This window comes from Lynx rufus, unplaced genomic scaffold (assembly GCF_022079265.1).
Source record: "Lynx rufus isolate CCGP_SWC_20201006 ecotype Redwood Valley unplaced genomic scaffold, mLynRuf1.p SCAF_6, whole genome shotgun sequence".
NCBI lineage: Eukaryota > Metazoa > Chordata > Mammalia > Carnivora > Felidae > Lynx > Lynx rufus.
In genome coordinates this window covers 27,873,438-27,896,312 of record NW_025814878.1, presented here as the reverse complement: position 1 = coordinate 27,896,312, position 22,875 = coordinate 27,873,438, and the positions used below count along the sequence as shown (strand labels likewise).

Sequence of the window (22,875 nt, the reverse complement as noted above, 5' to 3'; positions counted from 1 at the left end):
GTTTTTGGTTCTGGTAGATGTCATAGTCCACCACCTCTGCCTTCCCAGGGAAAATCATTCCAGCTCCTGCAGTAACAGAGGAGCTCCAAACGTACATGTTTTCAGCGATCGGCATAACCAGGTAGTTTAAAGCAAGACCCATTTCTTTTGTTGCTGTTAAGAGCAATTTCCAATGAAATCCTGAGTAGCTTCATGTTTTTTATATGTAACGAGAAAGAGAAACATGTTATAGTTTTCTCATGGAAAGACCAAGTCCCAGGGTTTCCTATAATCTGCTTGAAGGCACTGCTACTCAATTTGTGAAATCCTGCATGGAACACGGCCAGCTGCGGTCATGCCCTTGCTCTCTAGACAGAGTCCAGAGTTTAAGGTCTTATTCTGGTTTGGACTCCTGTGGCTCCTATGCATGGCTCCTGCCACCTAGACCAGGCTGCTTTCTCCTTAAATTATCCTATATTCTGTCCCCTCCTGTGCTCCAAAGCCTCTCACGAGGGGCCCCAAGTGCTTTCTCAATGGCTCCTACTCTTATTTCTAATGTTCCAGTACCTGAAAGAATTCCCAGTGATTTTCTCAACATAAGACCTTCAATAAAATAATACTCTGTTGTCATTCAATGAAAATTAACCAAAGAATTTTTTTTTTTTAAAATAAAGCTGTGAATGCTACCTTTCTACCTCTCTAACAGTGCAGGGAAACTGAAATCCATGAGTATTCCTCCCCATCCCGAACCTTTACAAACTGATAAAACAGAAAATTGGGCAAGGAAGGACACATACTACATTCCCTGAAATGTTATTTGCAACCTTTGAAAAGCAAACTTATAATTTATCTGACCAGGTAACAGCCTCTACTATTTTCCAGACTAACTTAGCAGCAATTAGAAAATCAAGAACACACACCCCCATACACCAAAAATAACTCCTCCTTGAAAATCTTACGTTCTTTGGCAACACTGTGTCTCCAAAATCAGAAATCATTACTATTTTTTTTAAGTTTATTTTAAGGGGGGTGGAAGGCAGAGAGAGAGAGAGAGAGAGAGAGAGAGAGAGAGAGAGAGAGAATTCCAAGCAGGTTCTTTGCTGCCAGCGCAGAGCCTGATGTGGGGCTTGAACTCACAAACTGTGAGATCATAACTGAGCCGAGATCAAGAGTTGGATCCTTAACCGAATGAGCCACCCAGGCGCTCCCAGAATTTGTAACTGTGAAAACACATTTTGGAAATTAATTTTCTGACTTTAGAAACAGGATTTTTAGAGCAAATTCTTTTGAGATTTTTGCTGACTTTATAATTAGTGTGCTCACTGGAAGAGACGTCTGAGTTTATCAGAATTTACACAATGGTATTTGCCCTGGCAAATGAGTGAAAAAAGAACATAACAGAAAACATGCATTCAAAGTACTTTATTGATAATTAACACCAAACAGATTGGGAATTTAAAATATTCTTTCCACTGTTGTTTTTTTAATGATTTAAACCCACATTCCCAAACTCAAGATTATTAAGAGCAGAGGTTCCAAACTTTTATTTAGATAATAAAGAAGCCTTTTGAGAATTTGATGAAAGCCAGGAATTTATTCCCAAGAAACATGCATCTACTCACAATTTTGCATATATTTGGGGGGCAATTCAGCCCCTTGAAATCTGTCCAGGGGTCTGTGGTTAGGAAGCCTGCCGCCAGAGTGTTCAAGGATCTGTGCTGCCTCTTACCCCAGCAACCCTAGCTGCCTCCACATGGTAGACAATGAGTAGACCATAAGAGATCCTTGACATTGTGGGGCTCTCAGGAAGTGAGGTCTACATATCTTCAAAGCCAAAACCTTCTCAATAGACTTGTCAACCCTATGATAAAACAGAATTCTAGGAAAAGCCCTCAGGACACAGCTCAGATTGGCATGATCTTCCATAAATTTGAGGGCAGTATTGATCTAGGAGCTCTACGAGGCATTGTATACATTTTGATTTCATCTAACCATCAGAATATCCCTGCCCTGAGACCTATTAGTACCTTCACTTCGGAGACACTTAAGTGCCTTCATTAAAGTCACAAGGTTGTTACTGAGTAGGGGATTCAAAGGTCTATCTGCAGGATTCTGAGGCCTTGGTGTTAGAAGCAAAGTATCATTTTATATAACCTGCTATAAATCTAATATGGCACCATAACTGTATACAGGGTCATTGTGTTTGACCCCATGGCCAAGGGTCAGGAGAGTGGCACCTAGGATTTGCCAGCTGGCCTGTACTCTTCTGGAGCCAATGCCACACAATAGCCTAATCCCAGCAAGAACATGAACGGGTGCATGCAAGGATCCGTCCAAGTCCATTTTGACATCTGTAAAATTAACCAAGGGATATTCCCTGTTACTGTCTCAGCCGTAATGTTCACATGTCCTAGTCTCTCCTGCAAATGTGGAAGACAGGTGGAAACTTACCGGGACATCATACAATGAAGAACAATGCATTCTTCTCTAACAATACATGAAGAGAGAACTTTTTAAAAAAATTATGGGGCTTTAGGGTATTTTTTTCCCCTCCTTTTAACAGAATGATATTATAAACCCTTACTTACCAACACCTGCCTTTAGCAATTATCCACTCATGGGCAATCTGGTTTCATCTAAACCACAACTCACTCTTCCTACCTATAAATGCTCAATTAGGTTTTCAGATATCAAATAATTGTGTTCATAAATAAGTGGAAACACTTAATGAAGTCCATGCGGGCAGTAGTTATGGCTACAGTCGGTTTCATTGCCGGAGCCCTGGTGTTAGTTATTCCATGAACTGTGGTCTATGCAGTGAGTACAACATCTCTTAAAGGAAAATAGGAGCTACTCTTGATAGTGAAATACCAAACATCTATCGACTCTACACATCTAAAATATAACCTTATTTTCTATCCAGCTGTGGCCTCTGGAAAATGCACTGCTGTTTGCTACATTCCACACAGGATTGCTATAAGACTTATGTAAAATGGCACCTATAAAAAAAAAAAAACCACACAACTAAAAAGAATACTTGCTATTCTAAAATTGTATTGCTTTCAAGATAAACAATTAGCACCTGGACATTTCACCTCAGTGAACCTTGCTGACCTGCTTTCTTATTCTATGATTCTAACATTCTATCTGGGGTTTTGAAAATTCAGTTTATGAACAAAATTATAATATCCTGAGAAGTATTTTCTAATATTAATGCAAAATATTAAGAACAACAGCCTTGCCATTGCAACTACACATGGCATTACGTATCAACACTGTTCCCAGCTACTTTTTGGGTTAAGCCCCACAGATGCTCTAGAAGTCTCTCTGGGACCCCAAACCCTGTCCTTCCAATCTCAGCTGAATAAAACTAAGCCTTGACTCAAACACTGCGTATCTTATTCACTGGAGCTGCCGTAGACACTTCCTATCTGTGCAATTATCACTGGAAGTATGGACAGATATGGTTCTCAAACTCTGGTAAATCCAACCTCTGCTTTGAATATGAACATTACATATGCAAGCTTTCTGATGCGAAATATTTTCCCAAAACCACATTTGGTTCCGTAATGTCTTGGAGGCTTGGCTTGCTGAGATCGGCTTCTCTAGAGAAGAGCTGTTTCTGTAATAATTCTGCAGAGGTGAGAAAGACCTTTCACAAGGTGAGAGGGAATTCAGTGGGAACAGATCCCAAAGAAGACGGTTATGCAAATTGTATTTGACACGCTCGCTTCAAATGACTAGAGAGAGAAATTCTACATAATATTTCAAAACAGAATGTACCCTGTTGGCCATTTGCTGTAGAATGTCTTCAGTGTTTAGAAGAAAACCCAACATTTGATGTGTCTCGGCAAAAGTTTCACAATGAGCCACCCCGATTTAACACAGACACAGCCCCTTGGCAAAACCCATATCCCACCTGAGACACTAAAGCCCACTGGACAGGAGGAAAAACCGCGAGGAGGAGTCCGATGGTACAGCTAAAATATTTTCTAAAAACAAGAAATACACACAGAAAAGAAGCAAAATTATCCCTTGGAGAATCTGTAAAAGCTAGGGTGGATCGTGTAAGCAGGCAGGAGGGATCTGGCGCTCTAAACAACGGATTTCCAAACATTTGATGCTGCTTTATTCATTTCAAATCAGTGACACTGGAGGCAGCAGCAGATTATAAAAGACCTGAGTGACAAAAGCGACATTTCATAACATAGTAGACTTTTGACTGAAAATAACACTCCAGTTTATTTTTTAAACCCTTATAAAAAGAGAAGTGACTGGGGTGCCTGGGTGGCTCAGTCGGTTAAGCGTCCACCTTTGGCTCAGGTCATGATCTTGCAGTTTGTGAGTTCAGGCCCCACGTTGGGCTCTGTGCTGATAGCTCAGAGCCTGGAGCCTCTGAGCCTCTTCCCACTAATGCTCTCTCTCTCTCTCTCTCAAAAATAAATAAAAACATTAAAAAAATTTTTTTTGAAATTTTTTTTTTTCCCAAAGAGAAGTGACAAGTTCAGAGAATAAACAAACTTTATTTTATAACAGTATTACAGAAAGCAAAATACCATTTAATACAACTTGAAGCTGCTATAAATCTAATCTGGCATCATAACTATACATAGGGTCAAAAGCAGAGGAAAAAACGTTCAATACAGTTAATAGGTCCCTATCAGGTCTCTGGTGTGTGCTGGTAAATGGTCTAGCTTCCTCACAACCATCAAAAAACCACCACAGCCCCAGCTTCTCTCCCCGGTGTCCTCAACCTCATGTGAATCATCCAACTGTCTGAAAGAGACATACCTGCTCCATAACGAAAGGTCAGTTTTACAAGTAGACAAGGAGGTTTAATACAAAGCAAGCGTTCTACACAAGTGTGTTCAAATAATGGAAAGTACTGAAATTTGGACATGTTAAGAAAGAAAGCACTAAGGTTTTAAGCTGCCTGCATATTTTAGCAGAAGGGAAGCCACCATTTTCTCTTCTTCCTCCCTCCTGTTTCTGGAATGCTGCCAAAGAGCACGTGTCTGAGAAGCATTGGCACTGTGGTGCGACAGGGTCTCTCAACACAGTGCGTGGTCAGTGAATTTGTTGGTAATTCTCCAGTCTGGACATTCTCTGACTTTTTACTTTTCTGGCCCAAAGTCAGAGGACTGGAAAGTCAACAGGGTTCAATATAAAAAATATCCCCAGTGAAATTCTCAAACATTAGAAAATTTTCAAGATGTAAGAAATGCTTCTAATCTGTATTAATATTTCCTCGTACAGTATATTGACTGCATCTGAAAATCTGTAAATATTTCCTGTGAGAATTCAATGGGAAGAATCTGGAAGATAGGAAAGCCGCTATTGAAATTAGTCACTGAGTTTCCTTTCTGCACAACAGCACCTGTTCAAGTGAACGGCACCTTACCAGCTTGGGCTGGCTTTGTTCACTATCATTTGATCAAAATGAGCGATTATAAAGCAGGTAGTTGTACACAAAGCAAACGGGAAAACAAAAACAAAACTCCCTAATTAAGAAAAAAAAAAGAATATTTAGAAGTGGTTATAAAACAAAATAATGTATTAAAATGAGAGGGAACAGTATAGACCAGAGCTGTTAAGGTAAGGTTTGGTCGTTGGCATTTTAATTCTTCCGGCTCCTGGTCATGGTTACCAGTCGTAGTATAAATTCGCTGGAGTAGTGGTGTGGCATTAAGACTTGGAATGGTCAAAATTCTTCAGGTTCACAAAGTTGAATGTTGTTTAAAAAAATGCATTTCTAGGAGGAAAAAAAGGGACAAGGGTTAAATATTCCAAAGACAGAGACTTGAAAAAAAAAAAAGTGTAACATTCCATCCAATTCCAAATTAAGTAACCAACAGTTACTACCTAATTCTACAATACGCAGCATGTTTTCCAGAAGACCAGCACTAAGGACTTACTCCACCCTGAGGAGGCCTTACACTGTGTGGGGAACTGACTGCACACCGAAAACAACCGGCAACTAAGAACACACACAAAAAGACTTAATTATAAAACAGGTAATTCATACATTGAAAATCCATAAAGGAGAAACCCATGTAGACTTCAAAGCTAGATTCAAGGAAGGAGGAAAAACAAAGTCCATTCTGACTTCCTTGGAATGAACAGAAACAGTGCTTCAGGTGGGAGAACAGAATGGGGAAAGAGGTCAGGAAATGAGATGGTGTTCAGGGGGGTATGCAGAGTAAGGGGGCAGAAGGGGTCGTGAGAATGAATGAGGAACAGGAGAGTGAGGAAATGGACATTACTGGGGATAATAATAAAGTAAGTAACGGCAGGTCAGGTAAAAAATATTGGTCTAGGTTTTAATACCTGGCTGACAAGTACAAAATTTGACAAAAAAAAAAAAAAAAAAGAAAAAAAAGGATGAATTCAGGAAGCGCGTTCAGACAAACGAACAGCTCTCAGTGTGCTGTGATGATCCAGAGTAGAGAGCAAGAGGCAGAAGACAGGTCAGAGAGCCAGGGGGTGAATGGCGGGTCCACGCAGGGCAGGACAAGCCCAGGAGAGGAGGCGGCTGGTTTTGAGGAAGGCTTGAGATGGCCTGATTTTGGTTCTGACAACCTCGCTGAAGCTTCAGTGTGAGGGACAGGCTACAGGTGGGGAGGAGAGAGGCAGGAAGGCCAGGTATGCCTGCTGGCTGATGGGGATGTGAGTGCCACAGAAACCAAGTGCAGAGCGGACTGGGAGGTACCCCCGCTGGAGTACAATCAGAGGGTGGTGTCTGGGAAGAAAGTACCAGAGAGCACCATCAGGTTTGGAGTCTGGGACCTCAAAAGCAGAAAGAGAATGAAAGGCGTAAGGCACAGGTGAGGTCTTAGGACCACGGATGTGGATTTGCAGGTTGGCACAAAGGGTAAGTAAAACTGGCAGGTGAACTAGTCTTTGCAAATATAAGGAAAAATGAGAGACGAGTCCCGGGGAAGCCCATAATCAAAGAGGTGGGGGGGGGGGTGGGTAGAAGAGAGGACTAAAAAAGGAGTGGATAGGGAGATAGACAAAAAATAAGGATGGTGCATTAGCCCCAAGAGTGAAAAGCGTTTTGAGAAGGCAATTTTTCACTTTCTACTCCAGCTTGGTTGGAAGTTTTGGCAAAAGGTAGGTGATTACAGAGGACAGTGGAGAGTGGTAATTAAGGTCCTTTCCAAGAGATATGGCCTCAAAGTCAGTTAGAATGCACACCCCCTTGTCTTGGTAAAATTGTCTTGTTTTAATGGAACAACTCCCCATTACTGAGATTTATCATACATATTATTCTAGCCTCTTGATTACACAGGATAGATTAATCAAATTCACTGTCTCCACCTGTTGTCTGCTTTTGGCTATTTCATTACTCATTAGGACTTTGCTCGATTCCAGGTTGGGCGGGGGAGAGGGGCACATCAACGGAGAAAACACAAAGTCATCCTTTTTTAGGTTAGTAATTATGAACAGAAACTTGAGGGCTGGTGAGAGGGAATAGATAAAACTACCAATCAAATTGGAACTGGGAGTTATCTGTGACCTTCAGTCACACTATCTGCCCTTGATCTTTGCGAGCTGGTTGCTCTGTTCTTCTTGCTTAGTGAATATGCATTGCTTCTTGAAGCCAGCTGCCGCTCCGCCCAGCTCAGGTTATAGAAAGTGAACCTCTCATGTCACCAGTGCCTGGAAACCTACAGAAAGAGTGAGGTTTAAGCTCCGATTCTCCATTTCCTCTACGTTCCATGTCATGTTACTCCACTGAATCTGTTTTCACCAAATATAAAAATTTCAATTTCGAAAAGAAAGCTAAAATTAAGCTTGTTTCAAAGTCATTAGCAGACAAGTAAACAGGAATCTAGGCGTATATAGGAATTGAATGAGAGATCTTGATTTCAAAGAGCTTCAATGTTTATTGAAATATATGTAGAGAAAAAGACATAGTTACTCATGTAAACTCAAATGTCATTTACTTTCATTTATTTGCAATCAAACCACTATAAACTAAAACAAACCAATTTCCTCTTCTGGTAATAAGTATTACAAATGACAACCTCAACACGCTCTTAGAATTCCAAACAGTTTTCAGAAGGATAGAAAATTACATTTATTGTAATTTTAATGTTAAATGCATTCTTTTCCCCATTCCTTAAGAAGCAGTAAATCAAATGGAACTCTGAGCTAATTAGATATTCAGTATTGCAGAACATCCCAGTTTCTCACTGTTCTGGGTGAATAGGGAGTGATTTATTGTATGAAGTTTATAATTGACACATCCACCTATCTTTTTCTGACTGCTTCCTGTACTTAAACATATATGGAAATAGATTCCCGCAAGTAGTAAACATCTAAGCTTTTGAACAAAGGAGAAAAGGATGGAATCACCAACGCCACTGATACACAAGCATCAGATATTTAAATTTTTTTCTGTTCTTCTGGCATGTATCTGTTAGAGAGGGAAAAAAACCTTCATAGTTGACTTTTTAACAGACTACATTTTAGCTCTAAATGATTACCCATCCCAATCAAACTGAAAACTAGGCCCTGGTTCTTCATACAAGGGCTTCCTACAAGAACTTTTTTTTTTTTTTTTTAAGGCTTGAATTCTCTCTCTTTCACAATAGTCTGGATACCTTATTTTGTCAACAGATTGACAGGCATTAATCGCTGGCATTAATTACTATCTTTGCCCCTTTTGGCAATATCATAATGGTCACCTTGAGCTTGGATCGGATCAAAACATTGAAGTATATGAATTATACATTATGTATTAGAGTTTTGGTCAAGTAAACAAAAACAGAAGCCCAAACCACCGTTTCCATGCTTTAGTTTCCCACCCCTAGACTATATACAACGTCAGTGAGCGTTACTGACTACTACAGTGCAGTTCCCCTAGCCTCTGTCCCCCTCTTTGGGCCAGAGTGGGAACAGGTCAAGGTGGCTGCCTCATCTAATCACAGATCTAACTCTATATCCAAATGCTTCAAGGATATGTACCAGTTGCCTATTCCACCTTAAGTCCTCACAGAGGGTTCCAAACAGTCAAATTTATCTTAGTGTGCCTGACGAACAGTGGGAAATCAGCCAAATTCAAGCACAGGGGTTTTATCGCTGCATCTGAAAAGCACAACCTCAGAGTTTCCAGAGACAGGGGCTCTCACACAGGGGTTTCAAACATGAGCGTGCTCTATTCCAGAAACAGATTCGGTAAACTGCAAATGTGCACTTGTGAAAGAGTATTTGACCCAAACCACTAGAAATACTGCCTGTAAGTGGTAAAGCACTCATCTGAAGGGGACTCTCAATAAACACGCAAAAATGTGGTTTTTATCCAAAATAATTAAAATAATGCAAGAAACCATAACATTTAGCTTCGGATTAAGATTCAATTACAATACGGCAGTAGTACAGCCGGAGATCTTGAAAACATGAGTAAAATATTTATGTAAGAGATAATCCAACTCTTTCCTAAATAAAAATGTGGTCCATGCACCCAGGTGTAATGTACAATAGTTTATGGATTTCAGTTATTACTGATGCTAAACCGTCTTCCTTGGTCTTTAATTTGAATATTTGATTTTAATTTTTAAACCGAAATTTCATTCTAAGAGGGGTCCTAGAGCCAAAAAAGTAGAAGTTCTATTCGGTTAACCCAGGGAACAGCCAATGCTCACCATGTTTATAGCACCACTATGATGCAGACCGACCAGTTCTCCAAGTCTGCAGATCCTGAGGGAGAGACGTTTTCGGGGGGGTAATGAAGTCAAAGCCATTTCATAATCACACTGAGCCATTAGTTGCCATTTCTGGGGAATGGACATTTTCACTGATAGTGACACAAGGGTGAGTGCCCCTGTTGGCATCATGACACACAGGTCAAAGCAGTGCCACCAAACTGTACCAAAGTCACTGTTTGTTACCACCACGCACTCTCGGTGACATAGAAGCAAAGACGGTAAGGCGGCAGGCAGCTTCACTTAAGGATGTCCTTGATGAAACACAGAAAATAAAATTACTGTCTTACATCTCAACCGCCGAGTTCCTGTCTTTTTAACATTCTGTGGAATGAAATGGAAAATGGGCATAGAATACTCCTGCGGCATACAGATGGATGGTGGATGTCTAGAGAAAACAAGTCCTGCTTGGATTGTGAATTGAAGAGGCTGCTTTTTCATAACCACCTTTTTTATTTGAGAATTACTGAACGACAAACCATGTTATTCAATTTGGCAGGCATTTTCTTGAAAATGAGGTGAGCCTGTCATTTCAAGGAAAACAATGGACGATACTTGTGGCTGGTGATAAAATTCAAGCTTTGAGGTGAAACTGGGATTTTGGAAAACTAGTCCGGCCACCATGAGCTTGACAGCTTCCCAATATTTAAAGACTCTTATGAGATCAGTGGCAACCACTGTTTTTAGTGTCTCACTCATTGTGCCTCTTCCAGGATTTCATATCATTGGAACCGCACACTACCTGTAGCCTTTCAGACACGCTTCTTTCACTAAGTGATTATTTTGAGCTATTTTAATAAATATTTTACATTTGTTCTGTTTAATTTGTAATGTGGTAAATTTCAATAATCTTGATTTTTACTAGGGTGAATTTTGGTAGATATACTTCACTCCGACAAAAGCTCTTTGGGTTCTTTGGTAATATTTAAGAGAGTAAAGTGTCTGAGGACCATCAACCTTAGAAATTGCTTGTGTAGCCTCTGCTGTCCCTAACCTATCACTGTTTCCTTCTCTTGTGGATATCTGTGTGCCTGCTGAATTTGAAGGAAAAAATAAATCTACTGTTGTTGTGTTATTGTTGTTGTTTTTCCTTTTTGGTCAAATGGTCAACAGGTCAGCACCTGTTCAACAAACAGTTCAGGGAAATAACTTTGCTTCACCTGCTTTGCCTGAACATACTAATGCTGCTATGGTGCCACTCACCTCAAGAGGCTCTCCAGTGGCCCCCGGGAGACTCTGGTCTCACCTTCAGGTCTTGGACCTGGTTGCCTTCCACCCCTATCTCTGTCTCTTCTGAGTGCCAACTATATTGCGCTCGATAACGTACACACTAACACAACTTCACTTCAAAGAAAAAAGTTCAGAGTTTGCTAAAATCACATCGATTTACTTCAGTATTTTTGCTTTCAAGAGTCAATTTTGAGATGCTTTCTCCAAATTTCCATTTGTTAAAAACAAAACAAAACAAAACAAAAACCCACGCCTGACTTTCACACACAACTCATTCCCGTTCCAGAGGGAGGTGTCAGGAAGAGCACCTTCTTTCCTTCCACACTGTAAACGGCCAAAGCTCTCTTTAGGCTTTGAGCCAATTACACTCCCTTACCTTTGAGGACAGTAAGGGAGTGATATTAGGGATGCCAGCAGGCCAGTTAATGGAGTTTTCTTTAAACCTAACAGTAAATTTTTTTAATATTTATTTTTGAGAGGGAGGGAGGGAGAAAGCGTGAGCAGGAGAGGTAGCAGAGAGAGAGGGAGAGAGACAGAATCCCAAGCAGGCTCTGCACTGTCAGCACAGAGCCTGACATGGGTCTCTAACTCCCAAACCATGAGATCATGACCTGACTTGAGAGCAAGAGTCAGATGCTTAAAACGACTGAGCCAGCCAGGCGCCCCTAAAACCCACAGTAATTTTTCTATTGGAATCTTTATACTTGACACATTGAAGTCCCTATTAAAGAATTACTACCACACAGCAATTTCAGAACATCCTGTCAAATGAAAACATCAATTTTACCTCATTTTTAAACACCGTTATTTTATAAAATATGGATTTACTTATTCACTTAGCTTTGTATCATAGCTTCAACCTCAAAGACCTTTTGCACAAAATTTTTCTAAAATGAATCATGTTTCAAGTACATTGGTGGGAGTCTGTTATTTGAAAGATTCCCGTCATGAAGCCTTCTGCAAAGCAGCATGTAGTGTGGATTCAGACTGACTGTGGGTCAGTCGAGCTCTGTCACTCACCATCTGTGTGACTTAGGTGAGAGACTTAACTTCTCTAGGCCTCCGTGTGTCCTCGTCGACACCTAAAATAGCCGTAAGAACTAGTTCTCAAAGTAGTTGGCAAAGTTCTCAAAAAAAGCGGGCCACAGAGCAGGCAACCAATGAATGTTAGCCAGTATTATTTTTATAGATTTTCATAGAGGAGATTTCAAAGTTTGTTGGGTTTGCTTTCACCTTAAGTTTTGTTCTACTCTTGAAGACAGACACTGAAGACTGTGTCGGTTTCCCTGTTAATAATTGCTCCAACCGATGTAATGGTTCCCTTATAGGACGCTTCACCTAATCTAGCATGCTTTCAGTCAACCCCACACTCTCCTGAGGGATTTGACCTTCCTGAAGAACAGTGCCGAACATGCCCTTCCCCTACTCACGTACCCTGTGCAGATGACCTACACAGCAAAGTCTAATCTGAGGTACTGACACGCAAGGTCAGGACCTTCCATCTGCAATTTGCCGTTGACAAGTCTTTCCAGGTCTGCGGAGACCTCAACACACATCCACGTGTAGGATTTGCTCTTCCTAATACCATCCCATTGCTTCTCCACACGCTCTTTCCTCTCTGCTCGCCTCCATCTGTTCGAATTCTCCCCAGCACTCTGCACAGAGTGGCTTCCCTGTTGCCTTTTCAGGGAGGTCTTCTCGGAAATGCCCATCAGAAACTGTCTCTCCTCCGGTCAACTTTCACAGCCCTTTACGAAGGCTACTCTTAAAACACTATTTTTTACTCTCTATATTATTAGCATTCGCATTCCTATGCTTTTACCTCCTTCTCCCAGCAACTATCATAGTGCTTCGAACGTGGTCCTTTCACAATGGTACCCACTGATGAATCCACGAGTGATGTAACAGGGACGGATCTGCAAGGCAAGCCTGAAGAGCAGGGGTTCGGGAGGGGGGGAGACTGGTTTGCTTCTTCTGTTCTCTTTTGTTAAATAACTACACCTATAATATCTTGGGAGGACTCTGCCTTCTTTAAGAACCTGGCTTTCCTAAATCTTTGAAGCTCTGACAAAGATTTCTAAGAGTAGTTAGTATTTGGCCCGAAAGCTGGAATAAGATCTTCTGGTTGACTCTGCTAGGTTTAAATCTTGTGGGAACTTGATGTGAAAGCATTTTACAAAATCTTAAAGCTTCGTTTACATTACAAGTGGACTAGAGAAAGGATATACTCAGTATCCAGTATTCTAGCCAGGCCTGTATCAATATTAGGTTCATTAAGACAAGGAGATGAGAAAACATTTCTCTGTGGCATCAAATAAAAGTTGCACTTAAAAAAATAGTATCAAAACCCCTTATATCTTTTAGGGAAAAAAAAAACTTTGAAAGTATATACGAACAGAACTTACTAAGTATTTATTTTGCGTTTTCTTTAAACAGGAAGGTTAGTGGGAATCAAAAGAATTCATCTCTAGACCCAACTCTCTAGCTTACTATTAGTTTACATTTTCCCCCCACATCTTCAGAATCCAGTATGTTATTTTGTACTTACAGTACATCAATTGGGAAGTATTTTTCATATTTTAAGTAGCCACATGTGAGTACTGGCTATCGTACTGGACAAATCGAGATTCCCACTTGCTCTAAGGCTAACGGAACTATTTTCATCCGTAAGCGTTACATCAACATAGGGCCAATAAGTCACTGAATGTAATTCTCATGGGGTCAGGAGTATCTAAAACACACGCACGCACTCACTCGCACTCATCGGTTACCATAGCAAAATTCTCTCCTAATGCCACCCACAAATTTACATTTTTTTAAAAAATTTTTTTCTTCAACGTTTATTTATTTTTGGGACAGAGAGAGACAGAGCATGAACGGGGGAGGGGCAGAGAGAGAGGGAGACACAGAATCGGAAACAGGCTCCAGGCTCTGAGCCATCAGCCCAGAGCCCGACGCGGGGCTCGAACTCACGGACCGCGAGATCGTGACCTGGCTGAAGTCGGACGCTTAACCGACTGCGCCACCCAGGCGCCCCAAATTTACATTTTTAAAAAACAGTATCTGGGATGACTAACATGGGAGAAGTTATTCAGACAGACGAAACTATACTTAGCTCTACACATGGATGGCATTTAGGATTCCTGAGTAGAAATGACCTTTGCAAATTACTTTATTCTCTAGGATTCTAGTTCCTCATTTAAAAAGGAGGGGGAGGGGTTGAGAGAAGATGATCTATAAGCAGTTTAAGATTGAATATTCTTTTAACTTTCATACTCTTCAATGCGCCCTTGTCTCGGGTATAATAAAGCCACAATGTCAGGCCCACCTCCTCAGAGGCCGGCGGCTGAACACATCAGTAGGGAGACTGGGTACCAAGGGCCTCAGCATGAAGAGCCGCTGGGGACCCAGAGCTCTCCCCTCATCTGAGGGGGGCAGCGCCTCCTCAGCCTTTGCCGCCATGACAGGCAGCAGAGTTTCTCATGTTTCTGAAGTTGTTCAAAGCCTTCCCATTTTAAGCACCATTAATCCAAGTTCTAAAAAAATACTGTTTGGGCCAAAAACCAAAACTTTGGGTATCACCTTCATGACTCTAATTTGCCAATTTTGCCTCAGCCTCCCCACCCCTTTGAGGCTATTTTTAATTCTCAATGAAAAACTGGAAAAAATATGCAGTATTTGTGACTAAGAGGTTAATAACCTTAATAAATCTGTAAGAGATAATAAACACCTGAACAGAAAAAGGGGAAAAAACTGGCAACTCAAAGAAATGAAAATTGTGAGGTGTATGTGTATTTTAGCTTCACTAGCAATTAAAAAAAAAAGAAAAGAAATACACAAAAAAAGGAGGGGGGCAAATGCTCTTTCCTCACCAGATTGGCAAAGATTTCTTAAATGTTTTACAATCTTTAATGTCACAGAGGTGTAGGAAAATAGGTTGCTCATAAATTTAAGTGGGAGTCTAACTTGATAGAACCTTTCAGGACAGGCAGGCAATATGCCCAAAAGAAACCATTGTGGGGCGCCTGGGTGGCTCAGTCAGTTAAGCGTCTGACTTCGGATCAGGTCATGATCTAGTGGTTTGTGAATTCGAGCCCCGCGTCGAGCTCTGTGCTGACAGCTCAGAGCCTGGAGTCTGCTTTGGATTCTGTGTCTCCCTCTCTCTCTCTGCTCCTCCCCTGCTGATGCTCTGACTCTCTCTCCCTCAATGTAAAACATTTTAAAAAAATTAAAAAAAAAAAAAAAAAAAAGAAACGAAACCCTGGGTGGCACACCTACTCTAAGCAGAATTCTAAAAACATTTTCACTTAGAAAACAGTGAAATCCATGCCCCCAAAATGTACACACAAGTGTCATCTTTGCAGCTGGGTTTAACTGTGAAAACAGAGGAATAACCTAAATGCCCATTAACAGGTGTCACGTAAACCCTCGTGCATCCATTCAGTGGCTATTGAAAAACGATGAGATAATGGCAAGGAAGGTTATCTGCAATGTATCGTTAAGTGGAGGGGGGACAAACAGGCTATATAACAGAGTCAACAGTAGGAGCCTACACAAATAGAGGTGGGAATGCGTGACTGTGTACGTGTTCACACAGAGACACTGTGAAAGGGAATTATCGACCTCCAGGAGCAGAGGAATTATGGGTCACTTGCACTTTCTGCTATCCCTCCCTTTTTAAAAACTTGCAATTGCCTCTATTATTACCGGGAAAAAAAAAAAACAATAAAGATAATTTCATCTTCAAAAACAATAGTGAATAGTAATTCTGTCCAAGGGCAAACCCTGGGAAATTAGTGGCTACCAGGCGCTAACGAATGCACAACAGCAGTGGTGTCCAGTGCCTCTTCCGTTGGGCAGTTCAAGTCTATTGGAGCTGACTCCTTGATAGCACCTGCCGGCTTTAAATGTTAAATGCAACATTCCACAGCACTGCAAAGTGAAAACTGGCCGTGCCTGAAAGCCACAAAGTCCAAAATGGCTTTCGAAGTCTCTGTACAAATCTTCATGTTAGGTTTGATTAATCTACACTGAAAACTAATGCTAATTTTAGGTATGAGACTAGCACAAATGAGGCAAAGGGAATAAAATGAAAATGCAACACAGTTGATATGCTGGAAGAACTCCTGGCTCCTGAACTGGAAACAGTCATCTGGAAGTCAATGGGTTTGTGCTTCCCCTTTTAAAAACAGAGTGATGCCCATCAGGGCCCACATGTAATTAGCTAGAACTCAGTTTGGCTACCAGTTCGGCCAATGTGGCTCTTCTCTCCTGTGAAGCAGTTAGATAATGAATGCTAATTTCCTGTTTGGCTTTCGGGTTCATTTTGAAATCCTGACTCTGAAAGGTTAGCTTGGACACAACGTGATCTTATTTAGAAATCAGTATTCATGGATGCCCAACAGCACAGGAAGCAACAGCACTAACTTAGAGTTATTTAATGTGGGAGGGAGATTGGGACTCAAGGTCTACCTCAAAGGAAGGATGGATTTACCGGGTTTGGGGTAATCCCAGCGCTAGTTCTCGTGGCTCTGTGAAACCCGGTACAGTGCTCTCCATCTTCTTGGATAACAAGTGCACAGAAAAGCCAAAGGCCCCATTGCTGTGTTGTCAGCTTCTTGAAAGCACTCTCCATGCGAAATCCTTATGTCCTCAACCTGTTACAGGGCTCCATTTCACTACCGGACTGAGGCAGCTGTGACAAATCCCCAGGCTGATTTCGTACCAACGAGTGCAGAGGACATGTCCACTTAATTTCTTTGCCATATTTAATACTTACTCTCTCCTTCTTGGAGTTCTCTTCTGCAGCTTTCATGACACCCTTTTGTCCTCGTTGTCTTCCTACTTTCCCCTCTCCTCCTGTTACATCCCCTCTGACCTGACTCAGGTCACTCAAACCAAAGGCTTCCTCACTAGAGCACACATTCACATGACCTTCAGGCCTCCCCTTCCTGCTCAGAAGCCTGTTGTGATTTCTCTCAAAGCTCCTGGCAACTTCCTGGACCTCTCCACGTGCACGTAGACCTCTCATGTGCAGCTCAAACTCAACATGTGTGGGGTAGAATATTCCAACTTTTATTTTATTCCTAAGAGCAAGAAGGGTTCAAAGCTGACTCTACAGGCTACAAAAAGTTCTAGGGGCGCCTGGGTGGTGCAGTCGGTTAAGCGTCCGACTTCAGCCAGGTCACGATCTCGCGGTCCGGGAGTTCGAGCCCCGTGTCGGGCTCTGGGCTGGTGGCTCAGAGCCTGGAGCCTGTTTCCGATTCTGTGTCTCCCTCTCTCTCTGCCCCTCTCCCGTTCATGCTCTGTCTCTCTCTGTCCCAAAAATAAATAAACGTTGAAAAAAAAATTAAAAAAAAAAAAAGACAAATATTGAAAAGTCAATTGTATCTTTCTAAACCAGCAACAGCTAGAGAAGATTCATAAGACCTCTTTTGGGTAAGAAAGTTACACAAGTTGGTTGGAAGACATCAAAGAACACCTATAAATGGAGAGAGATATTTTACATTTGTGGGAAAGAAGCTTTAATATCATAAAGATGTAATTCTCACCATACTGAGCTACAAAGTGGGTGCAGTTCCAATTAAAATACCATAGGATTATCTTAGAACTCAACAATCCGATTCTGAAATTTATATGGAACACCAGGAGCCCAGAATAAAGACACTCGAAAAAACACAATTGGGAGACACGTCCTACCAGATATCAAGACTCATTTTAAAGCTATAATAATTGAGGCAGTATGGCATTGGAGCAGAGATAGACACAGGAAACAAGTACCAAGAAACATCCCCACGTATACAAGAAAACTGATACATGACCTGCAGATTAGAGAGGGAAAGGATGGGCTCTTCAATAAATAGGGCTGGAATGCTGGTACTTATAAAGGAAACAAACGATCACTGTTTCTTATCACACAGAAAAACCGATTTCTTATGGATTAAGGATTGATCTATGGAAGGCAACATTAACATGCTTTGATCAATAGTATCTTTAACACCTCAGGGTATGGAAAAAGCATAAGCCATAAAGAAAAGCGTGGTAATTAAACTGTATTAACTCTATTAATAACTACATTCAATATACTAACTATATTGACCTCTACTTAAAATAAAAGACAAACCACAAACCCGAAGATATCTGCAACACATAAATCCGTAACAAAGGATTAGAATCCAGAATCCATCAATATCAGTAAGAATGAGAAAGTTATAGGTCATTTCGTATTAGTTCAGTATAAACTAAAACATCAGAGGGGAGTTTGAGCAAGCATGGGAGCCATCACTTCTGTGTAAGACAACTGGCCTGACCACGAGGTGTATTCTGTGACCGGCATTCCTGTGAGGTATGTATCCATTAACCGATCAGTGTAAAAGCATTTTAAAAACAAAAAAGCAACTTGGTATATGTGCTATGCAAAAAACCTACCTTTTAAAACCCTAATACAAACGTAATTATGAACATTTACCCATTTCACTAAGAATTCTTTAGCACAACTTTTAGTGGCTATATTTTAGTCATCACACGGAAACAGCCTAAGATATAACCAATCCCTACTGTTGGCCATTTAGACTGTGTGACTGTGTGTGTTCAGATATATATATATATATATATATATATATATATATATATATGTATATATATATATATATGTGTGTGTGTGTATATATATATACACACATATATATACACACGCAAATATATACATATATATACACACATACGCACATATATATACATATATATGATAAATACTCTTGTAAGTAAATCTTTGTATACATCTCTGATTATTTAAGATAAATTCTTAACAATGGTTTAAATGGTAGGTACCTTTAATGTAGGTTTTGCCAAATTGTTCTCTAGGAAATATTACTAATTTATAAAGCTGCACAGGACTATTATTTTTCCTCTCTTAACCTCCCCAACACTAGTTAAAAACAAAATTTGCCAGATTTATAAGCGAAAACTTGAACACTAAATTTTTAATTTGTATTGATTTAAATAGTGAGGCTGAAGATTTTTTGTTTATTGTTCACTTAGTTTCTATGTGGTTTACTTAATTCTTTGCCCATTTTTCTACTTACATGCTTAAATTTTTTGATGAGACCCAAAAGTTCATAGTATATTCAGGATATTGACTCCTTCTCTGCCAGGCATATTGAACTTTGTCATTTATCTTCTACTTTGGTTTAAGTTTTAAATTTTTTATATAGCCAAAGCAATCTTTTCCTTTTTGGTTCATTCTCTAATATATAATTTTTCATGTATATTTAAAAGAATTAACTCATCTCCCTTTTGTGCCCCCTACAATAAAAACGCCTCATCTAAATGAAGGCAATAGCACCTTCTTCAAAGGGTCATCGTAAATGTCAATTAAGACAACCTATACTGATATACCTTGGTTTGGTTTTTTTATATCTACATATAAATTTTATTTTATTTTTTAATGTTTTTATTTATTTTTCAGAGAGAGACGAGACAGAGAGAGACAGTGGGTGGGGGAGACAGTAGGTGTGAGTGGGGGAGGGGCAGAGAGAGAGGGAGAGACAGAATCAGAAGCAGGCTCCAGGCTCTGAGCTGTCAGTACAGAGCCTGATGCAGGGCTTGAACTCATGAGCCGTGAGATCATTACCTGAGCTGAAATCGGACACCTAACCGCCTGAGCCACCCAAGCGCCCCTATACTGATATACTTTGCAAACAGTAAAACAATATAGACATGTCAATTATTAGCAGCCCTCAGTACATGACAGTTATTAACATTACATGCCCATTGGACAGCAGAGTTAATAACTATATGCAGGTAATGTGAGTAGATATATTTGGGATAATAAAGTTTGAAAAAATCACATGGACCACAGGAGACAGACCGTGAGGGAGTACATTTCACGTCCCTCGGCGGGTTGAGGAGCGCAAACGGTCAAGACAGAAGCCCCAGAGGATACAGACGCTTACCTTACTTACTCTTCCCCTTCCTCCAACTCCGTCTCTTTGTGCACCACCACTCTCGTGACCGACATGTCGGGGTGCTGCTCTCTGGCTTCCCTGATGGCCTGGGCCAGCGCCTGCCAGAGTCAGGAGAGAGCACTGTGAGCACAGCAACGGGCTGCTTCCCGGGTTGGGAAGACAGACGTACGCTGATCAACTGGGATTCCATGGCAAGCAAAGATGGCTTTATTGCTTTCTTTGAGGGAGCAGGGATTTTAAGTGGGCTCATAATTCTTTTTAGAGAATGCTTCTCACTTCCCCAAATTTCCCATTTCCCCCCCAGTCTTTTCAAATGATACATGTACAAGAGACATGCAGACTCTGAAGCCCAGCTCCATACTCGCCACGAGACTTGGAGAAAACAGATCTTCTCTGATCTTCATATTCTCACCTGTAACCTGAGACTAATGCTAAGGTCGTGAGGATCATTTTGGGGTTCACTGTGCAGATTGGAGGAATGATGTAACAGCCTGTCTATTCACCCACGGGTACTTGCTGTCACACAGCTCAAATGCCAAGACACAGGACCAGACCAAACCAGACTAGACCACAAGCTACCCTTGTGGTTTCTCACTAGCTGTTTGAGGTAAGATGTTTGTTGAGCTGTTATGTTGCAGGAAAAAGATCTATAAACTTCTAGGGCACAGAACAATAAAAATGGCAGCAACACTGATAACATACAATTGCAAAGTGAAAGGACAGAGACAGACTACTCTTCAGCAAGTACAGGTCTCTATTTTACAGTCGAAAACACTGAAGGCACAAAGGTCAACAGGCCGTGCTTGAGGCCATCCTGCGGCTGGGCCACAGGGCAGGAGCAAGACTGGGACGCCACTCCACTGGCTCCTAGGCTCTTCCCAGACCGCACGGTGAGAAAACGAAGTTTCTTTGTATTTTATCAGAAAGCAAGCTGCATACAAGTGTTGTGACAGAGTGGAAAGATCCTATTTTTCTGAGGGAAAGGTGTTTAAAGGGGAGAAAGTAAAACACCCATAAAACACCACTCAAAATCTAAGAAAGAATTCTGGAACAGAAAGGGAAGCCTTCAAGGATGGAAAGCACCATATCTCATATGGACACTATGCCTTTGAAAGAAGCAGCCCAAGTTTTCCTGTTTCTCTGTCATCTGCTGAAGGGCACAACCGCATTTGTTGTTTGTGGTACAGATTCTGTCAGCTGAAAGGTTACTGAACAAAACCCCGAGCCTCATTCCACACACACAGAAAGGTAAAGCTGCAAAGAAATTGTTTTTATGCCAAAAATTTTTACACAGAAGCTTGGAAGACAGTTGAGGGTGCTCGAATTTCCACTAGGGAACAAACTGGTGACCCACCTGTGTCAGGGCAAGAGAGAACTCAACCAGGGGACTCTCCGATTTGAGCAGCCCAAGTGTTTGTCAGGTTGTGGGAGTCTGAGGGCCGGAAGGCAAGACAGGTGGGGAGAAGGGCAGCGGCTTATCTCAGAGGAGGTCAAAAATGTTTCTGTGTCTCTATGGCTGAGATGGGAAAGGGGATGGGAGACGGGGAACAGCAGAGCGGCTCTGCATTTGTGTGTTCAGAGGGAAGTGAGAGATCAGAACAATCAAAACGGTCTACTCCATGTTGGTTTCTGGAATCCAATTTGGGAGAAGGACAGCTCTGATGGGAGCCAAACGTAGCTACAGACAACCTGTCAGATACTTTTTAATTCATGTTCGTTACGCAGGTCTGCCTACATTAAACTAGTACAAATGTGAAAGGGGAAATAGAAAATGATGCCCAAGGGAAGGGAGCACGTGTGAAACATGCTTCAATGAGCAGAAAAGTAGGGAAACCAAAAACTGCTTAATCGTCTTCAAGCACATTTGAAATCCGTTTACCATTAGTTCCGTTCAGTCTGTAGTACCAGTGTATGAAATTAAATACTGTAAAATGTTAATTTATTATAGCAACAGTAAAGATTGTGAGAGAACTATCTCACATCATCCTGCAAACTAGGAAGTTATTTTATTGGAAAGAAACACACTCTGGTGGGTAACTGCAGTGTCCTATGTCCCTGGTACACAGCGGGGCATCGGGACACACACAGGTGCACCACCCGCAAAGCAAGTGTCCTAAATGCATGCCTCTTTAATCTGCCAACACAAAAGAGATTCCCTTTTTTTCTATCTTGCTCAGAGGAAGGGTTTCTTTCCACTATTAAAATTCTTTTAATGTACAGAAAGGAACCGAAAAATGGGTCAATGATATTCAAGTCACTATGTGATCAGTTTCAGTTTTTTGGCAGGGAAGTGATTTCACTCTAATTTTAAATACTTGCATGGTCTCATTACAGGCTAAAAGGGAGAGGGAGCTTCATCAGCTTCTGGTGACAAGCATACCAGAAGCCACAATTAAATGTACTCTAACAAGTTTATGCATCTTAGAATTAAAACATGAAAACGTTACAAAAAAGTATCTGTTCTCTTCATATGGGGTATCTGACCCTGGGTTTAAAATGGGCTGAAGCACGACATCACACCGACAAGGTCGTGTCCCTACTGTCACACGTAAAGCTGCAGGGTTTTTTCCTAATCTAAGAGTCAGGAATAGGTGTTATTTTGGTACTTAAATTTCAGACCATGTTTTTATTATTTGCTGTTCAGAAGCAGTATTATCTAGATTTGAGTTTTCAGGTCAAAGACAAAAGAATACACATGAAATAAAGCCTGAGAGTATCCTCGAAGGGAAGACGTGACATCAGAAAGTCTGAAAGGGCACAAGTTCAGTGGAGAGACAGGGTAGGAGAGACTGCCCCAGTGAAGGGAAGAAATCCTTTGGGGAACTGGCAGCTTGGTTTCCACGGGGTCACTCATTTTCCCGTGGAGAACAGGCACAGGTATTGTCCTCTACTAGGAATCTCTATTACAAAGTCAAGGTTCAGGGGTCAGGACAACCCATGAACCACTGATAGCTCTCGAGGAATGAAGAAACACATTAGGAAATATGTAA

At 41.1% G+C, this 22,875-nt stretch overlaps 1 protein-coding gene across 1 annotated transcript in view; it reads right to left on the bottom strand.

Moving 5' to 3' along the window:
* Window positions 1–4,482: 4,482 nt before the first annotated feature.
* EPB41L2 (erythrocyte membrane protein band 4.1 like 2) overlaps window positions 4,483–22,875 on the bottom strand; it is a 255,844-nt gene continuing 237,451 nt past the window's right edge. Inside the window, exons 17-18 of the mRNA XM_047102614.1 lie at window positions 19,874–19,983; window positions 4,483–5,731 (exon numbers count right to left, since the gene is read on the bottom strand). Of these exons, the coding sequence (XP_046958570.1) occupies window positions 19,879–19,983 (105 nt within the window). The 3' untranslated portion in view covers window positions 4,483–5,731; window positions 19,874–19,878. The remainder of the gene's footprint in view (window positions 5,732–19,873; window positions 19,984–22,875) is intronic.